At 38.9% G+C, this 23,312-nt stretch overlaps 1 protein-coding gene across 16 annotated transcripts in view; it reads right to left on the bottom strand.

Annotated features, from left to right (window-relative positions):
• Positions 1-23,312, bottom strand: part of KDM4C (lysine demethylase 4C) — a 279,727-nt gene that overhangs the window by 118,596 nt on the left and 137,819 nt on the right. For 9 of the 16 annotated variants that reach the window (XR_006741312.1, XR_006741313.1, XM_036434027.2 and 6 more), the window contains 4 exons: positions 20,286-20,476; positions 16,919-17,151; positions 13,763-14,076; positions 9,413-9,521 (listed from right to left, as the gene is read on the bottom strand). Coding sequence is in view for 14 of the 16 variants with exons in the window: in XM_036434027.2 (XP_036289920.1) it covers positions 9,413-9,521; positions 13,763-14,076; positions 16,919-17,151; positions 20,286-20,476 (847 nt within the window). In the remaining 2 variants the exon portion in view is untranslated. Of the gene's footprint in view, positions 1-3,489; positions 3,694-5,595; positions 5,728-9,412; positions 9,522-13,341; positions 13,504-13,712; positions 14,077-16,918; positions 17,152-19,548; positions 19,558-20,285; positions 20,477-23,312 lie in introns of those variants that run through there. The other 7 variants (XM_036434028.2, XM_036434042.2, XM_036434039.2 and 4 more) reach the window with 6 other exon arrangements.

Raw genomic sequence — 23,312 nt, 5'->3', positions numbered from 1 at the left:
GAAAAATGAAAGATAGGAGTGAAAAGTTAATCAGGAATTTGAAATAATATTAAACCTATAGCCTATAGGCCAATATCTCCCACATATGTACTAAAAATGGATCTAACAGAAAAGAAATCCAAGTTTGAGTAGCTGTTGCTACCACTGACATAAAATAAATTCATCCTATCACTTACTTTATTATAATATAAAAGATTAAAATACATGCTACAGATGATGTCCTTATCCCTTTAGTTAGTCATAAGTTAATGTGAAGAGTTGTCAAAATATTTTTAGGGATGGAAGAAATAGCATTTAATTCCTAAAAGCCTAGCAATAATGAAAAAGAAGTAGTAGAAAAAGGACAATTCCTAACAATGGACAGAGAGCCAGGGCTACAGCAAGACAGGACCTTTGATAGCCTATGTAAATTGAGCTTGTCCTCAAATCCTCTCAACACTGAGCTGGTAGAGGACCCAGGTCTACAGCCATCCTCCAAAGATAACGCTGTACTCAGAAGCACCCAAACAGAAGATCATCTGTCTTCTGTTTGGGTGCTCCCCACGCTAGAGTATGCACTGAACACAGTAAGTATGTAATACCATACATTTAAAAAAGCACAGCAGCAACACTGTGCAACACCAAGTACAGGGAACTGTCAGTCCAGAGACCTGAATTTAAATTATAAACCCTTTGAGCCGAAACCGCTTTGGCTCAGTGGATAGAGCGTCCGCTTGAGGACTGAAAGGTCCCAGGTTCGATTCCGGTCAAGGGCATGTACCTTGGTTGCGGGCACATCCCCAGTAGGGGGTGTGCAAGAGGCAGCTGATGGATGATTCTCTCTCATCGATGTTTCTAACTCTCTATCCCTCTCTCTTCCTCTCTGTGAAAAATCAATAAAATATATTAAAATAATAATAATAATAAATTATAAACCCTTTGAGAAAACTGGATAAATGCCCCCAAAAAAAACAAACAAACAAAAAAAAAAACTAGACCACATTCTTATGCCAAATACTAGAATAAACTCAAAATACTCCAGCCAGTGTGGCACAGTGGTTGAGTGTCAAACCAGCAATCAAAAGGTCATTGGTTCAATCCTGGACAGGGCACATGCCTGGATTTCAGGCTCAATCTCCAGTAGGGGGAATGCAGGAGGCAGCCATTTGATGATGTTTCTCTCTAATTAATATTTCTAATTCTCCATCCCTCCCCCTCTTTCTCTCTCTTTAGAAATCAATAAAAACACATTTTCTAAAAAGAGACTAAACTTAAAATGGATTAAAGATTTAAACATTATACCTAAAACCATAAAACTCCTAGAAGAAAACATTTTTCTTAGTAATAGTTTTTTTATATATATCATCAGGCAAGGGGAATGAAAATATAAACAAATGGGATTACAACAAACTAAAAAGCTTTTGCATCAAAACTAAAAAAAAACCTACAGAATGGAAAATGATAGATCCAATAAGAGGTTCCAAAATTTATAAAGAACTCAGACAACTCAAGACAAAAAAGAAAAAAAAAATGCAATTAAGAAACGGGCAGAGGACCTGAACAGACACTTCTCCAAAGAGGACATACAAATGGCAAACCCTATATAATAAAAGCCTAATATGCAAATCGACCAAAGGGTGGAACCAGTAGAACGATGGCAGAACGACAGGTCACTATGACACCATGGAGCAGATGCTCAAAGCAGGAGCTACCCCTAGCCTGCAGGCCCTAAGCCAACTAAGGTGGGTGCCAGGGGGACTCCCCAATCGCTTCTCTGGTCGGGCAGGGCCAGCAAGCGGGTGGTGCCAGGCTGGCCAAGGCAGAAGACCCCCCAATAATCCTTCCGGTTACCCCATAGATCAGCCCTGATCGCTGGCCAGCCCTAGAACCCTACCTTGCACGAATTTCATGCACCGGCCTCTAGCAGACATATAAAGCAATGCTCAAGGTCACTAATCATTAGAAAAGTGCAAATTAAAACCACAATGAGCTATTACTTCACACTTGTCAGAATGGCTATCTTCAGGAAATCAACAAACAACAAGAGATGAAAATGAAAACATTAGCAGCATAAAATTCCTTTCTTTCCCAACTGTATTCTCAACAAAAATAAAAGAAGAATTAATAGTATAACATCAGTTCTTAAGATAAGGAGTTTATGGACTCTAGGAGACAAACACACATAATTTCACAGGGTCTGTATGGTCAAAAATACTTTTATGATAATACAAAGCTGTCAACATTTGTAATATGTGATACAAAGCAGTTGAGGGTAAAACTATGCCTTCACTTGAATCAAGGCAGTGGCACCAATGCAGTCAAGTAGTATATTCAACTACCTTGTTGTGGGTGGTTGTGTGTGTGTGTGTGTGTTTGGGAGATAGGGAGATGGAGGAGGGACAGTTTTGTTTTTCCATCTCCATGTGAATTACCTTCCTGCACTCTGAAGTCCCAAACCACAATCCTTTTCTCCTAAGCACAAAATGGCATATAAATCCCTCAACTGCCCCATTTGTCCTTGGGTCTCATATCCTAATGGATCCCCCATGGATACATACATATCAACTTTGCTTATTTTTCTGCAAATATGGATGTTAATTTGATTAATGTCCTCTGTAATAGTATCCCCAAAAAAAGTACCCTTAAAAAGATATAATTATGGCATGGCCACATTATACCAGCATTAGAAAGGGCGCTTTTGAAGAATATTATTGAAGTATAACATTTCCTCAGCAGTAAAAATGATAACACCATCTATCTTTAGAAACTGTAAATACATGTTTTATGTAACATATAATATTAAGTAAAAATAAATATTAACTTAGAGAAAAAAATCAGAACATAAGACTGTATGTAGAGAATGATTTCAATTCTATAAAAAAATATATTTAAAGTCTGGAATAAAGGACAGGGGTGTTGTAAGTTTTTATAATTATGAAAATACTAGAGGCCCAGTGCATGACATTCATACACTGTGGGGTTGGGTTGGGGGTGGGGGTGTCCCCTCAGCTTGGCCTGCGCCCTCTCGCAGTCCGGGACCCCTTGGGGGATGTCCGCCAGCTGGCCCAGGCTGCACTTGCCAGCTGTGAGCAGAAGCCAGGCTCAGTGCTCTCCAGCGCTGCCATGGAGGTGGGAGAGGCTCCCGCCACCACTGCAAGCCCGGCTTCTGGCTGAGCAACACTCCCCTGGGGAGTGCACTGACCACCAGGGACAGGTCCTGCCTTGAGCACCTGCCCCCTGGTAGTCCGTGTGCATCAGAGCGACCAGTCCTTCCGCCCTTCGGTCAATTTGCGTATTAGGGTTCTATTATATAGAATATAATCTTTAAAGTTTGAAAAAAAATGTGTTCAGAATAATATGAGCTAGGTTCTATTCATATTTATTCACTTCTCAGTACAAGATTTTTGGAAAAATTTTACTTACTCAATGTAAGTGGATTTCTCAATAGAAAAACATTTGGGTGATTGTGGAAGGGCTGCTGCCAGGACTTGCTGGTGGAGCCTGGCAGATGGGGAAAGCCATCAACTCTGCTACAGTACAATTTCCCTTTACCAGTCACCACAATGATTTTGCTGCTGAGGTTAGGTTCCAGTGAAGTGTTTTGGCTGGTATAGCACTATTCTCTGCTATGAAGAACACAGCAGCATCTGTTATCTTTCAGGTACTTGAACAAAATCTCAGCCCTGGGAAGCATTATATATGATTTCAAATGTCCTAGAGGAAATTGGGGGTGGAGGGAAGAGGGCAAGAATGAGTTATTCAAAAAAAGCAAAGAAATTCAAATTTGGGAACTTTATTGTTCCCATACAATTACACAATCTGTCGTCAAGCTGTATTTCAATGATTTTTTAAAACCCTGAATTTCAAAGGTTTGTAAAGGTATGTTCAAAAATACAAAAAGAAAAAAAAACATATCAAGTACAAAATAAAATTAAAAAATCACAGGGTTTTTTGCATACGATTTTACTAGGAAGTGGTAACATTAGGGGAAGTGGTGACATTACAGCACACCCTTTCTAATTTCCTATTACAAAACAATTCCCTGATACCTGTTCCTCTGAGGGTTGGGAGGGTTTCACTGATAACTTTGGCATTATCAATGTTGCTTAAATTTCTTAAAGAATGTTCACTCATATTTCACCAATGTGTGTTTTCTTACAATACACATGGACAACAACAAGGAATACTGCAGATGATCTACTATTGCAACAGAGATGGCTGGTTCTTATCAGACATTTATACCTGCTCACTTCAGCTTCTTTTATCAGTACTGAGCCATTATTTGGGTTGCTAGTGTGATAAAGTAAGAAAGAGTGCAAACCTAGGAATGAGACATAATTTAAAGCCTGTTATCTACCAATTGCCATACTTGTGACCTTGAACAAGTGAATTAATGTCTCTGAGCTTCAGTTTCCTCAGCAGTAAAAATGATAACACCATCTATCTTTAGAAACTGTAAATAACAAATGCTAATCATATGTACAGTGGGAAGAAAGCAGCAATGGTGAATTTCCATATCTCAGTTAGGATGGGGAAAAGAAAACTTCTAACAGAAAGTTGGCATATCTTTAGAAAACTTGATGACAACATGACATCAAAAGGAACTTATTCTAATCATCAAATCAAAGGTAAGTGAAGAAAGAGTGAGCATATACAACCCATGTTATGTTAAGAAATATGACAGATCCTGGAAATAAAGTCTCCTGCCTTCATTGAGTTCAAAATTTCCTATGGGAGAAACCTCCAGTTTCTTAAACTATTTCATTAATAGCATCTATAATACCAAGTAAAGTTCTTGTCATCTACGTAAAGGACAGCAGGGTACTTAGACATATTGGCCCCAAAACTAAAAGAAGTTATCATCAGTTAGATCATACAAAACAGCTGTAAGGAGAAGGAAAAAACCCCATACAGGGCAGCCATGATGCCAACTACTACAGAAACAAGGGTATAGGCTAGCCCATAGAGAAAATGTACAGAAAGAAGAAAAGGAAAGGTAGCAAATGTCCATTTTGTCATTCCACATCCAAAATCATCTGGTGGTCCCATCAGCTATCCCTCCTGCTGTTCTTCAAACATGCCACACTCATTAGCTCTTTGGGGCTTCTGTACTCACTGTCTTCTCCCAGAGATTCTTACCCCTAGATTCATGATAACTCACTTAAAGACATTATTATATATACTAAAAGGGTAATATGCAAATTGACCCTAATGGCAGAATAACCGATCACTCTGACATGCACTGACCACCAGGGGGCAGATGCTTAATGCAGGAGCTGCCACCTATTAGTTGGTGCGCTCCCACAGGGGGAGCTCTGCTCATCCACAAGCCGGGCTGATGGCTGCAAGTGCATCAGCCGTGGTTGGGACAGGCCTAAGCCAGCAGGTGGACATCCCCCGAGGACTCCCAGACTGCGAAAGGGCGCAGGCTGGGCTGAGCCCCCCCACCCCCAAGTGCACGATTTTTTGTGCACTGGGCCTCTAATAAAGTATATTTTCTCAAGAAAAGACCACAGCAACTATGAAAATATTTTAATAATATTCAAAATGTTCACATACTAGTACTACTGAAAACCTTTTCTCCTTAAGTTTTTACTCTTTTTGATTAGCACAACAAAACTTCCATTTCTTGAAAATGGTTCCCCAAAACAGAACATTAGCAGTAAACAACAGACATCAGTGTAGAATTTAGAAGTCCATTTGACATATAATATGAAGTTAGGTAATCATTTCCCAAAAACTGGGAACCTAAGATCCAAAAGGAGAAAATGAATAAAACAACACTTTATACAATTAAAATGATGGTAAAGTAAGCCACTCACTATCTGGGAGCCTATAAATGGCACTTAACCTACACACCTACCTCCCACAAAGTGAAAAGCCTATGACAGTGGTCCCCAAATGTCAGCCTACAGAACATTTCCAGTTTTCAATAGTCAGAGGCAAAATATGGAAAACAAAGATTATAAAGTAAATTTTAAAACCTAAGAAAACTTAGCAAACTTTGCATGCTTATTTTTTATATTCACTGTTAGTTCCAATGCCAAACAAAAGGTGGAAATAGAAATGGAGAAAATTTGGTACAAAATAAAGGATAATTCAATGCCCTGTAGGGTTAAGACATCTTTATCTCCTAGGAAAGGGAGTTGTGTACAAATTTGAGGAAATGTAAAGCAATACATTTGAGTTAAATAGTACAAAATTATAGTTTTGTAGGAAAAAAAAATCAAACATTACCAATTTCATCTGATTCAACCAATGCAATAATTTATTTTTCTCAAGATCTCAAGAATAGAATGAACCACACACTTACAATATCAAAAGCTGTTCCTGTTCCTCAGTTGTTTCCTTCAAGATTTTAAGAGCAATAATGCACACGTGAATTTAAAAGAGTCTGTCTTAGCTATCATTTTACAATCCCAACACTCTCAGCACATTCAGACCTAACAATTTATGCCAACCACATTTAGAAAAGTTTCAAGAAGATTCTGAAAAGTATAGAAAGCAACCATATAAGTTTAAAACCTAACATTTTCCCTCTAATTCAATCAAACCCTTATAAAGCCACTAGCAAAATAAAAGAAAGGTGTTTTTAATTTTTATCCCCTATTTTACAGTAAAAGTCAATGCCACTGGAGCTCCCAATATAATTTATGGATAAAGAAATAAGCTAAACTGAAAATGCCAATTACTACTCAACTGAGTGCTAGATAAAATAGCCATAACATCTGAATGCCAAAAACATCTAATGTTTTATTGTTTATTGTTAATGCAGGAAAACATTTGCTCTGATCTATCAATAAACATTCCAAGCCAATCTACTTAGTAATCTGCTGAAGTTGCTGTTTTAAACAAACAGAAAATATAACTGTGCTTAAACAAACAGAAAATGCAACTGTGCTCATTCTGAAAGTATGATATTACCTCAAGTTAATAAGAACTGATACAAAAAGAGATCATTTTATATAAATTAATAACATTTGGAGCATGACATGCAACAGTCATAAAACAGCATTTGTTTTCAAAATTGGCACAGAACAGAAGTTTTGCGGAAGGGAAACACTGTTGATTAGGGATGTTCCTATACTTCATTATTTTGTTCTTTCAATGAAGTCTAAATGAGGCATGAAGACTATATAGTATCCTCTCCTATTGTAATTTCAAAGAATAAAAGACCTTTAGAGTTTGAATGGAACTTTGTGATAAGCCTTAGAGATTCCATGATTTAGCTCTCCAAGGAGCAGCCATTAATAGCCAAGGAGAGACCAGAGGCAGGCAGGTCTCAGGTTCCCTACCATAAAAAGAGTCAAGTGCCCATTACCATCCAGCAAAACAAATAAATGGGTGCTTTTAATATTTAAAACGAAAATTTAATTTCATTTAATACTTAAAATGACATTTGTAAAGTTTGAATCAATAAACGACACTATTATTACATTTGGTCAACATACTATCCTTAATGAAACCTTGAAGTAAAACAAATAAAATGAAGACCAACAAATCTATACCAATTCTCTTAGAAAGGAATGCTATAAGCATGCCAGGGGCAGGTGGGCATAATCCTCCCCAAAATATCTATCTACCAAAGGTAACATGAAAGAGCCATTCTAAATAATGTCCCTTGTGTGAGGAGTAAGTGAAAAGTGCCCAGGAGTCGGCTTGTGCACCAGAAATAGCACTTACAGTGACTATTGACACAGGTAAATTTCATAAAATACCACAGGAAAACAAAAATCTCCAACAAAATGAAATCAGTGGGTAGTTCTAGTTTTTGGAATATACACTCAGGGCTGGTTTAGTATTCAACTGCATCATAAACATGAAAGTTTTAATAAAAGGAGTGTGAAACGGAGAAAATCACTGGGAAAGTAATCAAACTGTGTCAGACTTGATTTCCATCTCTTCCATCTTTGTATTTAAATATTTAATCCATTACTAAATGAATTATAATATTAATAAAGACAAACTGTCCAGAAAACTAAATTGCTGTTACATAGCCTGAAATATTCTCCTAATCAAACTGTGAAGGCATGCAAACACTACAGAGATAGGGATCAGGGTCCAAGCTGTCTTTAATTTCAAAGAGATGCTTAACAGCTCATTACAGTGTTGCACTTGCTGAATTGATGAGTTATAAAAAGTTATCCAGACAGCGCTCAGATTACAGAAAATCAGAACCATAACCAAGGTTTTAATCTGAACCTTGTTAAGTTTCAAACTTGTAGGTGGATCACCTCTGCACTTGGGTGAATGCAGTACGAATGGATACCTGCATCTTTCAACCTTTCTGTATAATTATTCTAAAAAATCATAAAATTATAGTTGAAAAGTAACAAATAAAAATTTAGTCTAATGGTGATCAGCTCAGCATATTACCACAAGTTATTTCAGGATAGCTGAAGTGCCAAAAATCCAATCATGAACCTGTAGGTTAGGAACCCTGATAATTAACGACCAGTCCTCATATTTTACACAAAAGGAAACTGAAGTCAGAGAGAGGACTTGTCCAAAGGCAAAAAAAAAAAAAAACTTATAAGGGACAAAACTAAGACTCCAGTCAGAGAGTTTACTGTCCATGAGTCAGATTCCTCTTCCAAGTGGATTCAAAAAGATTTGTCAACTGTTTCTGCTAGATGCCCTAGAGGTTTTCATAGGCAGTATCCACTTTTACTTTAAATTTCTGACTTGGGAATAAGAAAGTATAAATGTGATAACAGTCTTACGATTAAGAACTATTTGGGGCCGAAACCGGTTTGGCTCAGTGGATAGAGTGTTGGCCTGTGGACTGAAGGGTCCCGGGTTCGATTCCGATCAAGGGCATGTACCTTGGTTGCGGACACATCCCCAGTAGGGAGTGTGCAAGAGGCAGCTGATCAATGGTTCTCTCTCATCGATGTTTCTAACTCTCTATCCCTCTCTCTTCCTCTCTGTAGAAAATCAATAAAACATAAAATAAAATAAAAAGAACTATTAGGGTAACTTTCTCGTCTTATCCTATCTCCTGTCCTCACACAAGCCCAAACCCAGGCATCAAGTCCAATTGTCCTCTGCCTGAGCCTAGGTCAGCTGGGGTTTGGTTTTTCTCCAGTACATCCTTAACGAAGGATACAGGCTTGTAAGAGTCCAGCTTTGTGTGTCTGAGGGACCTATGAGGTCTCAGCTCTAATTTTCCTATGTCCACTCCAGTCCTGGTGCATTTCCCCCAAAGAGCCATTTCATTAGCTCTTCCTTCCAATCTGGATGTCATTTCTCTCAGAATCTCCTCTGGAGTTCCCTCATTGCTTTGAGAGCTCAGCTATCACCCTCCTCCTGTGCTTTGCCACATACGAGGTATAAGAGGATATGGAAGTACTGCTTGTAGCTTCTTACTCAAGATGGTGTTCATAAATTTAAAAGATTCAAGTTAAAAATCCTGAAAACCTCACAAGCCTACCTTCGTCACTAGTTGCCTGCTGCTTCACCAGAGTCATGGGGGATCTTGCTGGAGGCTTGCTCAGTGGATGGCGCCAACTTTTAGCTGTTTTGGTTTCTCCCTCTATTCTCTGATTACAAAACAAAAAATGGGGGAGAAACACAAGCAGTTAAAAACTTGTTTTAAACAAAACAATGATTTATAACAATTTAATTATGAAGAACTCTTGTACTTTTTTTTTTTACCTCCTAGAAAGTCATCCCTTTTATTAAAAAAAAAAAAATGTAAACCTTTAAGTAAAAAAATAGGAATCCATTCTATTAGTTATTTTACCAAAACATCCATTAACTATCCTTCTGCTTCATATTAAAATACTATCTGTATGTAGCCAGCAATAAATTTAGCAGTTAGCAAGTTTTCCAACATTCTTTAAAACTAACTTAAATTTAGGGTTATATTTTCATAACAATATAGGAATGTGGCACTTGGTCACATCCATGCTGGTCAAATGAGAATATATAGCATATTATTTTGCTTTCTATTCACACAAAACCACACTGTCAAATTGAGCCCATACACTTCCTTTCATTCAGACATGAATCATCACTTCTCTGAGGATTAAACACGAAATCAAAAGTGTTGTGTGTTTTTTTGCCAATATAATAAATTACTGTCAACTTAAAATCACTTACCTTTTTTTTTGTTTGTGGTTTTTAGAGAGAATAAAAGGGAGGGGGAGGGGGAGAAAAAAAACATCGACATGAGAGAGACACATCTATTGGTTGCCTTTCGAGCACTCCGACGGGGGCCAAGGAATGAACCTGCAAGCCAGTACATGCTCTTGACCAGGAATCGAACTCTTGACCCTTTTTGGCTTGAGCTGATGCTCTAACTACTGAGCGACATAGGCCAGGGCTGAAATCACTTAAATTTTCTAGAATATCTGGGTTCTGTAAACTACATTTTCTTTTCAAGGGTAGAGAAAAAGGACTATGTGCACCCTGACATCTTTCAGACAGAACCCACTTGCAAGCTTTCTTGCCCATTCAATCCAAAAAAAGAAAAAGGTAGGGAGACTCCCAGAGAGAGTTCGAAATTACTAGGTTTCTATCAACAGTTCACTGGGGGGGGGGGAAAGACTCTCAGAAATTTTCCTGTTAGCTAAAACAGCAATGGCCAAAAGTGGAGAAACTACCCTGGCATCTGACAGCAAAACAGGATTTGCTGAAAAAACATGTGAGCACGTTCTAATCAAAGCTATGAGAAGGAAAAGTGAAACAGGATAAGTTTTATCTGCTGTTTAGGAAATTATAACTTAGTCAACAACAAAAATTTATTAAGCCCTTACTATAGGCCACACTGTTGTAAAAACAGGGTTACAATAAGAAAAGGTACTCCAGCCCTTGCTTTCAAGGAGTGTGCTCTACAGAAGGAAAAGAGCAGACAATAAGTAAAAAGTAAATCTCTATCAGGTACTACTAAGCAAAGACGCAGTAAAGAAAAAATAAAGTAGAACAAAGAAATGGAAAGAGCTAGGACTGGGCTATTTCCCACAGGTCAACGGAGAAGGCCTTTCAGATGAGGAGACAATGGAGTGAACCTTGAGTGCAATGAAGGAGCGATGCACTCAGGTCTCTGAGGAAGGAGTATGTTGGTCAGCAGGATAACAGGTAAAGTGGTAACATATTTGGTATATTCCATGAAGCCCAATTATAGACAGAAACATAATATTCAAAAATTAACCTAGTATTGGTTAATTAACCCAGATTCAAAAATTAACCCAGATTTACTAAAGCTGATTACTACCAGAATACACATAGTATTACACTTGATAGGAAAAACTATATAAACATAAGATGGATCTGTATTACTTAGAGGGGCTGTCTGACACTACGGTATGTGAAAGGGGTATGGCTCAGTTGGTTGAGTGTCATCTACGGAGGGGCTGCCAGTTCGATTCCCAGTCAAGGCACATACACAGTTTGCAGGTTCAATCCCTGGTTGGGGTGTGTACAGGAAGCAACCTATCCTTGTTTGTCTCTCAAATACATCTCTCTCTCTCTCTTTCTCTCTTTCTCTCTCTCTCTTTCTCTCTCTCTCTCTCTCTCTCTCTCTCTCTCTCTCTCTCTCTCTCTCTCTCCCCGTCTCTCTCTCTCTCTCTCTCTCTCTCTCTCTCTCTCTCTCTCTCTCTCTCTTTCTCTCTCTCTCTTTCTCTCTCTCTCATAAATAAAACATTTTTAAAGTAATATATAATCACAAATAAAATGATAAAGGTTATTAGGTCAAATTAGAAAATGTATGTATATATTATTTAAATTCTTAAACTACTTATAAGTAAAATACTCCAAGTGGATTTCCTTATCTAATCTCCCTCGCTACTCAAAGATATAAAAAGGACTGTGATGATTGAAATGAAAAGGAGGAATGAAGAAGTGGGTCTGTTCAGGGATTCATTCTATCAGCTCCCACAATTGAAGCTTTCCTTATTCATCCACTTGAATTCCTACATCAAGTTATATAGGTCAAAGAGGTTAATGAATTCTGATGATCACTATACACAATCAGAGTGTGTGATTGCCTGATCCACTCACAACCTTATGGTCACAGGACCAGTTTATGCTGAAACCACATGACATAAACATCATATGAGAACATATGAGAAACAGAGCAATCCTATGCAAACAGATAGAATGGAGAGCTTGGTAATCAAGAGGAGTATGAGTTTTCCAAGAGGTAAATGGCCTGTTTCTGGTAGTGGGCAGGGCCAGAAAGGTCAGCCTGGCCATGGAATCAGTGTCCGTGAGGAACGTATCAGGGGGAGGTGTGACTGGGGAGCTAATTGTTAAAACAGAGGCTATGGGACCTATAAGAATTAACTGTTGGCAGGAGGAGATCAAAGCCCTGAAGGTAACGCATCTCCAGTCTGGTAAATTTGTAGGTAATAGAATCACTCTGTAGCTTGACTGTGTCAATGTCAACATAGTGTGATATCTTAGTTTAGCTTTCCAAGAAGTCACTATTGGGGAAAACTGACTACATAGGAGCTTTCTGTACTATCCTATCTAATAAAAGAGTAATATGCAAATTGACCATCACTCCAACACACAAGATGGCTACTCCCATGTGGTCAAAGATGGCTGCCCCCATGTAGACACAAGATGGCCACCACAAGATGGCCATCAGGAGAGGGCAGTTGGGAGGGACCAGGCCTGCAAGGGAGGGCAGTTGTGGGCGATCAGACCAGCAGGGGAGGGAAGTTAGGGGTGACCAAACCATCAGAGGAGGTGAGTTGGGGGCGACCATGCCTGCAGGAAAGGGCAGTTGGGAGGGACCCAGGCCTAAAGGGGAGAACAGTTGGAGGGGACCAGGTCTGCAGGGAAGGGCATTTAGGGGTGACCAGGCCTGCTGGGAAGGGTAGTTAGGGGCAAACAGCCTGGTAGGGGAGTGGTTAGGCATCAATCAGGCTGGCAGGGGAGTATTAGGGGGTGATCAGGCTGGCTGGCAGAAGTGGTTAGGGGCAATCAGGAAGGCAGGCAGGCGAACAGTTGGGAGCCAGCAGTCCTGTACTGTGAGAGGAATGCCCAACTGCCTGTTTAGGCCCAATAGGACAAATTTCATGCACAGAGCCTCTAGTTTTTTATAACTACACATGAATGTATAATTATCTCAAAATAAAGAGTGTAATTTTAGAATAATTTAAAAATAAAATTAAGGGCCGGGACCGGTTTGGCTCAGTGGATAGAGCGTCGGCCTGCGGACTGAAAGGTCCCGGGTTCAATTCCAGTCAGGGGCATGTACCTTGGTTGCGGGCACATCCCCATTGGGGGGGGTGCGGGTGGCAGCTGGTCGATATTTCTCTCTCAATGACGTTTCTAACTCTCTGTCCCTCTCAATTCTTCTCTGTATAAAATCAATAAAATATATATTTTTTTTAAATTAAGGTTCAAGATGTGGTAAAAATTTCTATGCTTTCTGAATTATCACCGTGTGACCCAAAGCTCACAGAAGGCTTACCTCCCAATCATGGAAGAAAATACAATGAAGACCCATACACTGTGAAATGTTATTTCTGGCCTACAGCAAGATTGAGATGCACAGTAAAGCTTTTAGAACTAGGGTGTCGAACTCAATCAGAGAAGGGGCCAAAATCTAAAATCCAGCCTAAATCGCAGGCCGAATGGTTTACTGAACAGTCATAAACTGTCATTGTGATGGAAACGCAGTGGAGTGCAGTGATGACAGCACGGTGCGGGCCACATTGCAAGGCCTGGCAGGACGGATTTGGCCCGAGGGCCTTGTGTTTGACACATGTGTTTTAGAAAATCCTCTCATCACACAATAAATACAGTAAAAACAGACAATGCCACATACACTGGGGACTTTGAAACCATTCCTCTCTCCACTGGGGACCGGTGAGACTTCCCCAGGTTCAAGGCCACTCACAGGGCTTTCCACATTGCTGCCCTCTTCTTCTATCAACAATCTGTCACTTGCAGGCACTGAGGAGCACGTCTCTGGTAACTTTGGCCATGGATGCTTGAGTGGGTCTGATTCCTCGGGGGTCAAATGGCCAATAGATATAGAATCAGCAGTTTCTCTGGTGTTTGAAGATGGAATTATGGCATATGTTTGGTCATCCTTAGTTTTTATTTCCTCCTTCACTGATGTACTTAAGCAGCTGTTTCCTGAGGAATAAAATAAAAGACTTAATAAATCTTGCATTGGATTAATAGTGAGTACAACTGTTAAACTATTCTCAACTAACTTTCTATCTTCCAACTTTCCCTGTACTAGTAAACTTCCACAGACAAGGGTAGAAAAGGTCACAGCCTTCATAGTTCTTAAGGTGAGACCTTGGAATTTGGCAAAAGAATATACTTAATGACAAAATAAGGAATTAAAAAGAGGTTTTGCCGAAACCAGTTTAGCTCAGTGGAGAGAGCGTTGGCCTGCAGACTGAAAGGCCCAGGGTTCGATTCCAGTTAAGGGCATGTACCTCGGTTGTGGGCACATCCCCAGTGGGGGGTGTGCAGGAGGCAGCTGATCGATGATTCTCTCTCATCAGTGTTTCTAATTCTCTATCCCTTTCCTTTCTTCTCTGTAAATAATCAATAAAAACATATTTAGCCGAAACCGGTTTGGCTCAGTGGTAGAGCGTCAGTCTGCGGACTGAAAGGTCCCAGGTTTGATTCCAGTCAAGGGCATGTACATTGGTTGTGGGCACATCCCTGGTAGGGGGTGTGCAAGAGGCAGCTGGTCGATGTTTCTCTCTCAGCGATGTTTCTAGCTCTCTATCCCTCTCTCCTCCTCTCTGTAAAAAATCAATAAAAATATATTTTTTTTAAAAACATTTTTTTTTAAAAAAAAAAGAGGTTTTACTACAGACAAAAGCCAGGACAACAACAATAATTATCTAAAGCAATTTGAAATATTTCTAAAAATAAGAATTATATCCTACCTAATAAAATAGTATTCAAATTAACCATCACTCCGCCCCCACAAGCCACGCCCACCAGCCAATCAGAGCAAGTATGCAAATAAACCCAACCAAGATGGCTACAGCCACAAAGAGCAGGAGGGAGGTGTTTCCCGGCAACTGAGGAAGCCAAGCTTTCTGCTTGCCCTTGCAGGCCTAAGTCTCCACTCAAGGCTACAAAGTTTCAATTATAGAAGGTGAATAAATCCAAACAGAAACAGCTGCCACCACTGAGTGAGCAGGAGGCCTGGCTCCGCTCCAGGCTACAAAGTTTCAATTGTAGAAAATAAATATATTCCAGATACCAGGGCCTCTGCTTGGGTATGTGGCCAGGCGTGGGCAGCCTGCAAACTATCAAAGGACCCTGTTTCAGGCTGCCCCATGCCCCAAAGGAACCCACACCCTGATCTGGGACATCCTTAAGAGCAAACCAGCTGGCCCCACCTGTGCACCAGGCCTCTATCCTATCTAATGAAAGAGTAATGTGCAGATTGACCATCACTCCAACACACAATATGGCTGCCCCCATGTGATCAAAAATCCTGCCCCTATGTGGACACAAGATGGCCAGCAGGGGTGGGCAGTTGGGAGGGACCAGGCCTGCAAGGGAGGACAGTTGAAGGCGATCAACCCTGCAGGGAAGGGCAGTTAGGGTGACCAGGCCGGCAGAAGAGGGAAATTGGGGGCAAACAGGCTGGCAGGGGAGCAGTTAGACATCAATCAGGCTGTCATGGGAGTGGTTAGGGGGTGATCAGGCTGGCAGGCAGAAGCGGTTAGGGGCAATCAGGAATGCAGGCAGGCGAGCAGTTGGGAGCCAGCAGTCCTGGATTGTGAGAGGGATGTCCAACTGCCTGTTTAGGCCCGATCCCAGCAGTCAGACATCCCTCGAGGGGTCCCAGATTGGAGAGGGTGCAGGCTGGGCAGAGAGGCAACCCCCACCCATGCCCCCATGCACAAATTTCATGCACCAGGCCTCTAGTTCTAAGATATGATGCTAAGAGATGCTATTGAGGAAACATTCCAGTTAGAGGATGTATGTAAAGAGCACATGTAAGGCTGAGAAGATACAGTAAAAGTTATTTCCTACACTAATGCTGTATCATACAATGATCATAAGCACTTCTCCACTGCCTTCTCTATTCACCCTTCTCCCTCCCTTACACACACTCAGGCATTATTTCACCTGTCACATGCTAGCTGTGGTGCTGAACCTAGCCACATTTTCTACTGTTCTGCCAGGTCCCTAAACCTGGAGGTTAAAATGTGCAATAAATGTATGCCCTTGGCCTAAACCCAGTAATTAAACTATGATAACAGACTCTAAAGAAATAGCCATATGTATTGCATAACCATCTTCTTGGCACTGTCTGCTGCTGTTCCCTTCTCTGCCTTCTCCACCTTCTTACCTCCTATCCATTTATCTCAATTCAATTCAATACCACCTGCTCCAAGAAACAGTGCCAGTCCAGCCTCCTGTTCCTTTAGCGTCTTTCTCTGGTACACCAGCAACATTCTATGCAATCTCTAACATAGCACTTACCGCACTGGCTCTCCACTAAAGTATAAACTCACTGAAGAAAAGTCTATGACTTAAACTCTATTAATAAAGATATTTCAAGAGCAAAAGGTAATGAGCATGGAGAAGCAGCTGAAGGTCAGATGAATCAAGATTATGATAAGGACATTTTTTATACTAGAAGTGGAATATGAATAAAAAAGAAAGAAGTGGAGATAAGACCTAAGCTTCACAAGACAAGGTCAAGTCTCTATCCACTGAGCCAAACTAGCTAGGGCATTTTAGAATCTTTTTTTATTTAACCACACAGGACCTGCAGGCTGTATGTCTTACAGTTTCACTCCATGTACCAGGGGTGCTCCTGACCTTTACTGCAATTCCTTGGCTTCCTGACTGAATTACCCCATAACTCTAGAAGGCTTCTTGGTTAAGCTATGTGGAAAAGTGAGATATCTGACCCAGTGAACATAGATCAAAGGCATGAGATCATCAACCACCTATAAGTTATATGTGAAACAATCAGCCAGCTTCTTACCTGAGAGCATGATATTATCTGATAGATTCTGGTCCAGCTGCATCCTGCTAGCAGAGGCTACTCCCTCTGAAGGTGCTTCCATGTTCTCCAGCTTCACTGCTGCTTCTGGCTGTTCACAGAGGTTGTCTGGGTCTGGGTCAGGGGTAGGGCCCTGTGCCCCATCAACTGCCGCTGACACTTCCTCATCCTCCTCATTCTTAGGCCGCTTAGAGTGAGAACTAGTGCACTGGAAGCTATTAACAAGAGAAGCCGTGGTCAGAGCAACATTTGCAAAGAAGAGGATAAAACATACCAATGCAAATGTAATTTTCACTTACTGAAAGAAGAAAAAAATTGATAGTTTTTTTAAAATTATTGTGCAGAGATTATCTTCACAATTAAAAGATTAATTTTAACGTTGAAATCTTTAAGTTTTAACAATTCACTAAAAATTAAAATTAAGCCCTAGCCAATTTTCTCAGTGGCTAGAGCATCAGCCTACAGACTGAAGGATCCTGAGCTCCATTCCAGTCAACAGCACATGCCTGGGTTGTGGGCTCGATCCCCAGTAGAGGGCATGCAGAAGGCAGCCAATTCTCTCTCATCATGGAAGTTTCTATATCTCTTTCCCTCTCTCTTCCTCTCTGAAATCAATAAAAATATTTTTAAATTTAAAATTAAAACAATTGTAAATAATTGATTATTATATACTGTTGGGGGGAAGCCTTTGCTGCAAGTTTATAACAGTATTAAAAGAAACCTAAAAATAAAATTTAGAAAAGCGAAAAATGATGATGTGAGGAAGATCTAATCAATGAATCAAGTATTATTTAGGTAATGAGAAATAAAGATGAAAATGAGGAGAGCCCATAAAGCCATTGTTAGAATCTATATATTATAGTTTTGCATCCCAATGTGAGCAGGTGACCACATTTCCCTGATTTTTGTGTAAGTCTTAAGTTTTCATTAAAATCATTAAAAATAAATGCCAAATCATCATAAGCTAAAGGAAACAAAAAGGACTGTCAACTGTATGTATTTGATATTTATATAACTTATTATTTTCATAATGGACACCATTTTTAATTTTTTCCTCTTTCAGTATTTTCCAGCAAGTCACTTGATAGCTTTGTCATAGATGCCTTTTGTATATGACACAACATTTCTAACACTCATTTAAGAAAAAGTGCAATTCAAGTCAAAGCAATATGTATTTCAGTGCCCCCAAATATATCCACATAGACACACAAACAGCACAAAGGAAGACAGGAAGGGCAGATCTGAGATAAAGGGGGAGCTTTGGGTAACCTATGTAAATTGGCTCTGGCTGTTGTTGGTAGTGGCAGTACTAGTACCACATTACCATTATCACGTGTACTGAGAACCCATGCACGGGTCTATGTAGAAAATCTTCACATTGCTAATAGCATAGTACACGTAAAGTTAGATGACTGACATCTCTTTGAGAGTTCAATGAATCATTCCCTACATCAGATTTCCCTAGATAGGGCTTTGCTTAAGGGAGTCAGAGAACTATGATCAAGCCACAAAGCTGAGCATAATCAACAAGCCCCTTAGCATTAGCTTTTCGAACTAAGTGAGCATGAGCAAAGTCCACTGATTATTTTAACCTGCTGAAGGCATTTCAAATCTGTTCCATGTTATGGATCTATGTCAACCCAAAAGGGCCACTGTGGTTAGTAACTAGGAGACCAGATCATACATCTAACTAAAATATTGTATTTTACTGACAGTTAAAGAGCAATTCTCAGCAAGATCTACTGGTGTTTCTTCTGAACTCAAGATTAACTACTGCACCCTTTCACAGCTAGTTTCTTTCGTGATGTGAATTAACATGTTTATCAAAGGCACTGACTCTCTCAATCTGTCTCCCAAATTGTTTTTAATGCAACCCATATAAAGTTATATATTCTAGATGGTGACACAACACACACATGCACACATACTCATACATGTCATGAGTTAATACTTACCCTTCCCACACAGGAAGGACTATGATACTTTTTATTCTATTTTACTTCCTAATTTAAAAGTGTTGTTCCTAACCTACTAAATTGCTCTGAAAACTAACAGTTTAAAAATCACTGCTATAAACTACAAGGTGAAATAGAACACCTCAGTTTGAGTCCTGCCACTAAATCTGTGCCTCAGTGATTTCTCTCATAAAATGCGGAAGTTTGACTCCATGTTCTTAAGGTTCCTCCGCTCACTATCATTCTAAAATAGCAGAAAATAAATGTCAGGAAAAATAAAAGAGAATCAGAAAGTAAGCATCAAAAGTGTGGGCAAAGATTTAAAGTTACAGTGTTATTTTAGTTAATAGCAAAAAAACTGGAAACAAGCTACAGGTCCAAACACAGGGGATTAAATACATGCAGTCATTAAAAATCATGTTGTAGCAATCATTTGAATACATTAAAACACTCACAAAACTGGTCATCAAATTGCTAATAGAGCTTCGCCCAATTTTAGAAAGGCATATAATATGATATAGAATCAATATATATGTAAAGGATATATACAAAATGTTAACACTGGTTATCTCTGGGTTGTGAGGTTAAGAGTGATTTGGGATTCCTTCATTATTCTTTTCCTTATTTTACAAATTTTCTCCAATGCACAAATATTACCTTTACAATCTGAAAGAAAAACAATGAGTAATATTGGAGAGTAAAAATGTAATATAACCCTGGAAAACATCAAGAGCCTAAAAATATTGCCTGAGGACCTGAGCAACATAACACATACCCTATTCAATGGATTTTAAACTAGCTAGATGCCGGTGACAGGTGGAAAAGCTTCTGAAATGGCCCTGGCCACGAAAATAGAATGTAGAATAAAGTTCACGGAGACAGCCATGTTACAGAAACACCACATGCTTGGCTTTCTATCTCATAAAAGAACAAAACCAAGTGTATAAAATGGGGCAAAAAATAGGCATCCCAATGAGAAAATTAATATCAAATGAAGAAAACTACTGAAGGCAGAAAGAAAATCAATTGCAAAATGAAAAAGTTGGAAATCAAGTTACTGAAGTTAATAAAAGTATGGAGATGAATAAGGAGCACCACCAATACAACTTTAAAAATCATTAGTGTAAGAGATCCAAGAGGTTCTAGTATTGTTTTACTTGCCATGTGTAACAACTTCAGGAATATTCTCAAACACAAAATACAACTCTTTCTACTTCTATTTATTTATTACATTTCTCAAGAATTAAAATATTTTGCCTCAAATTTTCAATAAGATATGATGTAAACTTATGAGGAATAAATTTTCAGCAAGGCAAAAAGTCTTTAAGAATATCACATCATAACCCATTTTAATTGCATAAGTACACGTGGGATGGGGATGGTGGGACCGTTACCTCCTGGATGCTCTCATTTTCCTCCTCCTTTGTAGCCATGCTTTGACTTCAGGGGTAGTTTCCGGAGTAGGCTTTGTGTGATCGATGGTGTATATATCCTTTCCTTGTTTCCAAAGCTGGTATCTGTCTGGCTGAAATTTCTTCACAAAAATATCCATTGAAATTTTCACCATGTCATTCCTGCAGGTGCACTGAAACACAAAGGGGATGTTGTGCTTTACACATTTCACTAGCTACATGAAGTCACACTGAGTCCTACTTCAAATGTGACTCACAAGAATATTGAGTCACCACATATATGGGGATGTTTTACACTTTCAAAACGTTCAGTGAGGGGTAAATTCAATTTCTTCTAAAGAGAGGCAAGAACCTGCATATTCACACTTATAAATGGTAATATATTGTAATATGCTCAAAGGCATGGTAGAGTTGATAGGGAACTGTGTACCAGGAACAACTAAAAGGGAAATACACTCATTCAAAAGCATGCCTGCAGCAACAGAAGGATTAACCTCTCTCCCATCAAATGGCCGTCTAGGTGAGCTGAATGCTGAAAGGTCTATGGAGCTAAAAACCTGGGTTCACAAACAAAAGTAGCCAATGAATGTAATTAGAATAATTAAACCAATGGGAAGAGACAGATTTTCTTCAAGATAAATTTTAATCACATTATGTTTATTAACAAACACACTCTCAAAAAGTGGCCAACAATTAGGAGCAAAACAAGAGTCTCTTCTACATCATATCTCATAAAACACACCCACTACAAAACACTACTACAAACATATCCACTAGGAAAAAGGAATAGTATTAAAGTGAGTTCAAAGAAAAGATTATTTGAATCCACTAAGACTTTGATTTTCGTGAATATATTATATACTTAACCTAGCACCTAGGAGACATATCTTATAAAGCAAGTTTCCTATAAAGACTTAACACAGGATAAATTGCATCCAGACCAAACTTCATCCAACAGGACAGACATTAATCAAATGGTGGTACAGAATTGTCTCAATGGTGTAACTAATAGCCCTAACAGTGGATAGAGGACTCAGGGTCCCGGGTTCGGTTCTTCTCAAGGGCATGTACCTTGGTTGTGGGCACATCCTCAGTGAGGGGTGTGCAGGAGGCAGCTGACTGATGTTTCTTTCACATCAATGTTTCTAACTCTCTCTCTTTCTCCCTTCCTCTCTGTAAAAAATCAATAAAATATATATTTTTAAAAGGTGGAACTAATATACCTTGGCAAGCCCTAACACACCGGGCAACAGATTGGCTGACTCAACAACAGCTTTGAAACTATAAGTCTCTCAATATTTTGTTGGTACAATTATCATCTCCATGCAAATTAATTACTGTTTTAATACTGTCCTGTCCAAAACTTCCCTCCTTAGAATTCAAATGTTGACAGGCATTATGATTTAAAAGTTCAGAGAACAACTTACATGCCTTAAACCAACTTCTACTGCAAACAAATATGCTGTTATCAATGATATGACAATTCTTCAAATCTCCTACATACATACTCAACATTTCCTAATCCATCTTTCCCTTCTTCCCTTAGAAATCCAGTCTGTCATCAACTATCATTAATTCTTTTTCTGAAATGTGTCCTTTACAAATTTCTTACACCGGTCTCTCCTAGCACCAATTCATCTTTACAGCTGTCACTTTAATCTCCCCCAAATGTCTTGTAATCTTTTGTATCTAAGTTCAATAGAGTGCAATCACCCTTTAGAATTCAGTCTCAATTCCTGAGCTGGGCATTCAAGGGCTCCAAGATTTAACACCACCAGTAAAATTTCCAGGTTTCTCTCCCATTGCCAGAAAACATGAATATTCCTCTTCAACCCAAGAAGTATAGTCACGGGGGCCCAAGTGCCCCCATATGCTTCCTCACCTCAACACTACTGCTTCTACCACACAGCCCTTCTGTTCACTGTTCTGCTATCCAAAGAAAATCCCTAATAAACACTGGAAGCAAATTGTACCGAATGTCTGCATGTGGTGGTATGAATCTACATCACTGCTTTCTATTGTTATGTACAGAGATAGTTCTTGAACTCATCTTGGCTTAGAAATATGGAAAATGAGAATCCTGAGAAATTTTGATATATTTGGTTTAAGATGTAATATTTCCACTAAATGAAAAAATAGAAGCTAACACTCATCAGCAGAAACTTTCTTATATTCTTATAGTGTTACTAATATTAGCTTCATAAAAAATAAAATTGAGTGGACAATATAGGTACAGTACTGTAAGTTTCTTTGTCAGGGAGAATTCTGTCTCACACATTTCAATTTCCTATGACCCACTCCCAGAAGTCTTGAATTTTATAAATATGCAAAAGATCTACCATTCCACTGACTGCTTGACTCACTGTAATTACAATAGATAAATATTATCTTTAATTTTAAACATTCAGAAATGAAGTAAAAAATACTCAAAATAATGAAAGAAACAATGTCAGAGTCAAAAACAATAAGTTTCAGCAGCACAGTGAAAGTCTACTCTTGTTAATACTGGAAAATAATAACATTCATCTAAACCCATGTGAAGATTAAATGAGATTATTTAAGAGAATGCATAGTAGGAAATGAAGATATTAACAGTCTCATTTAAAAATAAAGAAACTTAGTGACTACATAATGATACAAAGAGCAATAACCAGGTAAAACTTTTCAAGCAAACTATTTTTTAAATGAAGTCAAAATACCAATATTAATGGCTTTTGTTGCTTATCCTTTTAAGAACATATATATTAATTTTAAGTGTTAAGTTAAAACTTAAAGAGAATTATCAGGAGTCTGTGTACATTCTTCTATGTTCACTACCCTAAGATTTATTACACAGAATCATGATTATGTTGCTCCCATCTCTAGTAAGTCAAATATATGCTCTCCATTACTTATACTGAAAACCAATCATCTATTGATAATTTCAATATAAAAATATTTTTAAAAATAAGCAACTTTCTAAGACAGAAAATAGTAAGTCAGAATTTGAATTATAGAATTAGAAAGTTC

The sequence above is a fragment of the Pipistrellus kuhlii genome, unplaced genomic scaffold (genome assembly GCF_014108245.1).
Source record: "Pipistrellus kuhlii isolate mPipKuh1 unplaced genomic scaffold, mPipKuh1.p scaffold_m20_p_12, whole genome shotgun sequence".
In the NCBI taxonomy this organism is placed as follows: domain Eukaryota; kingdom Metazoa; phylum Chordata; class Mammalia; order Chiroptera; family Vespertilionidae; genus Pipistrellus; species Pipistrellus kuhlii.
Note: the sequence above shows the minus strand (reverse complement) of the source record. Positions and strands in the feature narration are given on the sequence as shown.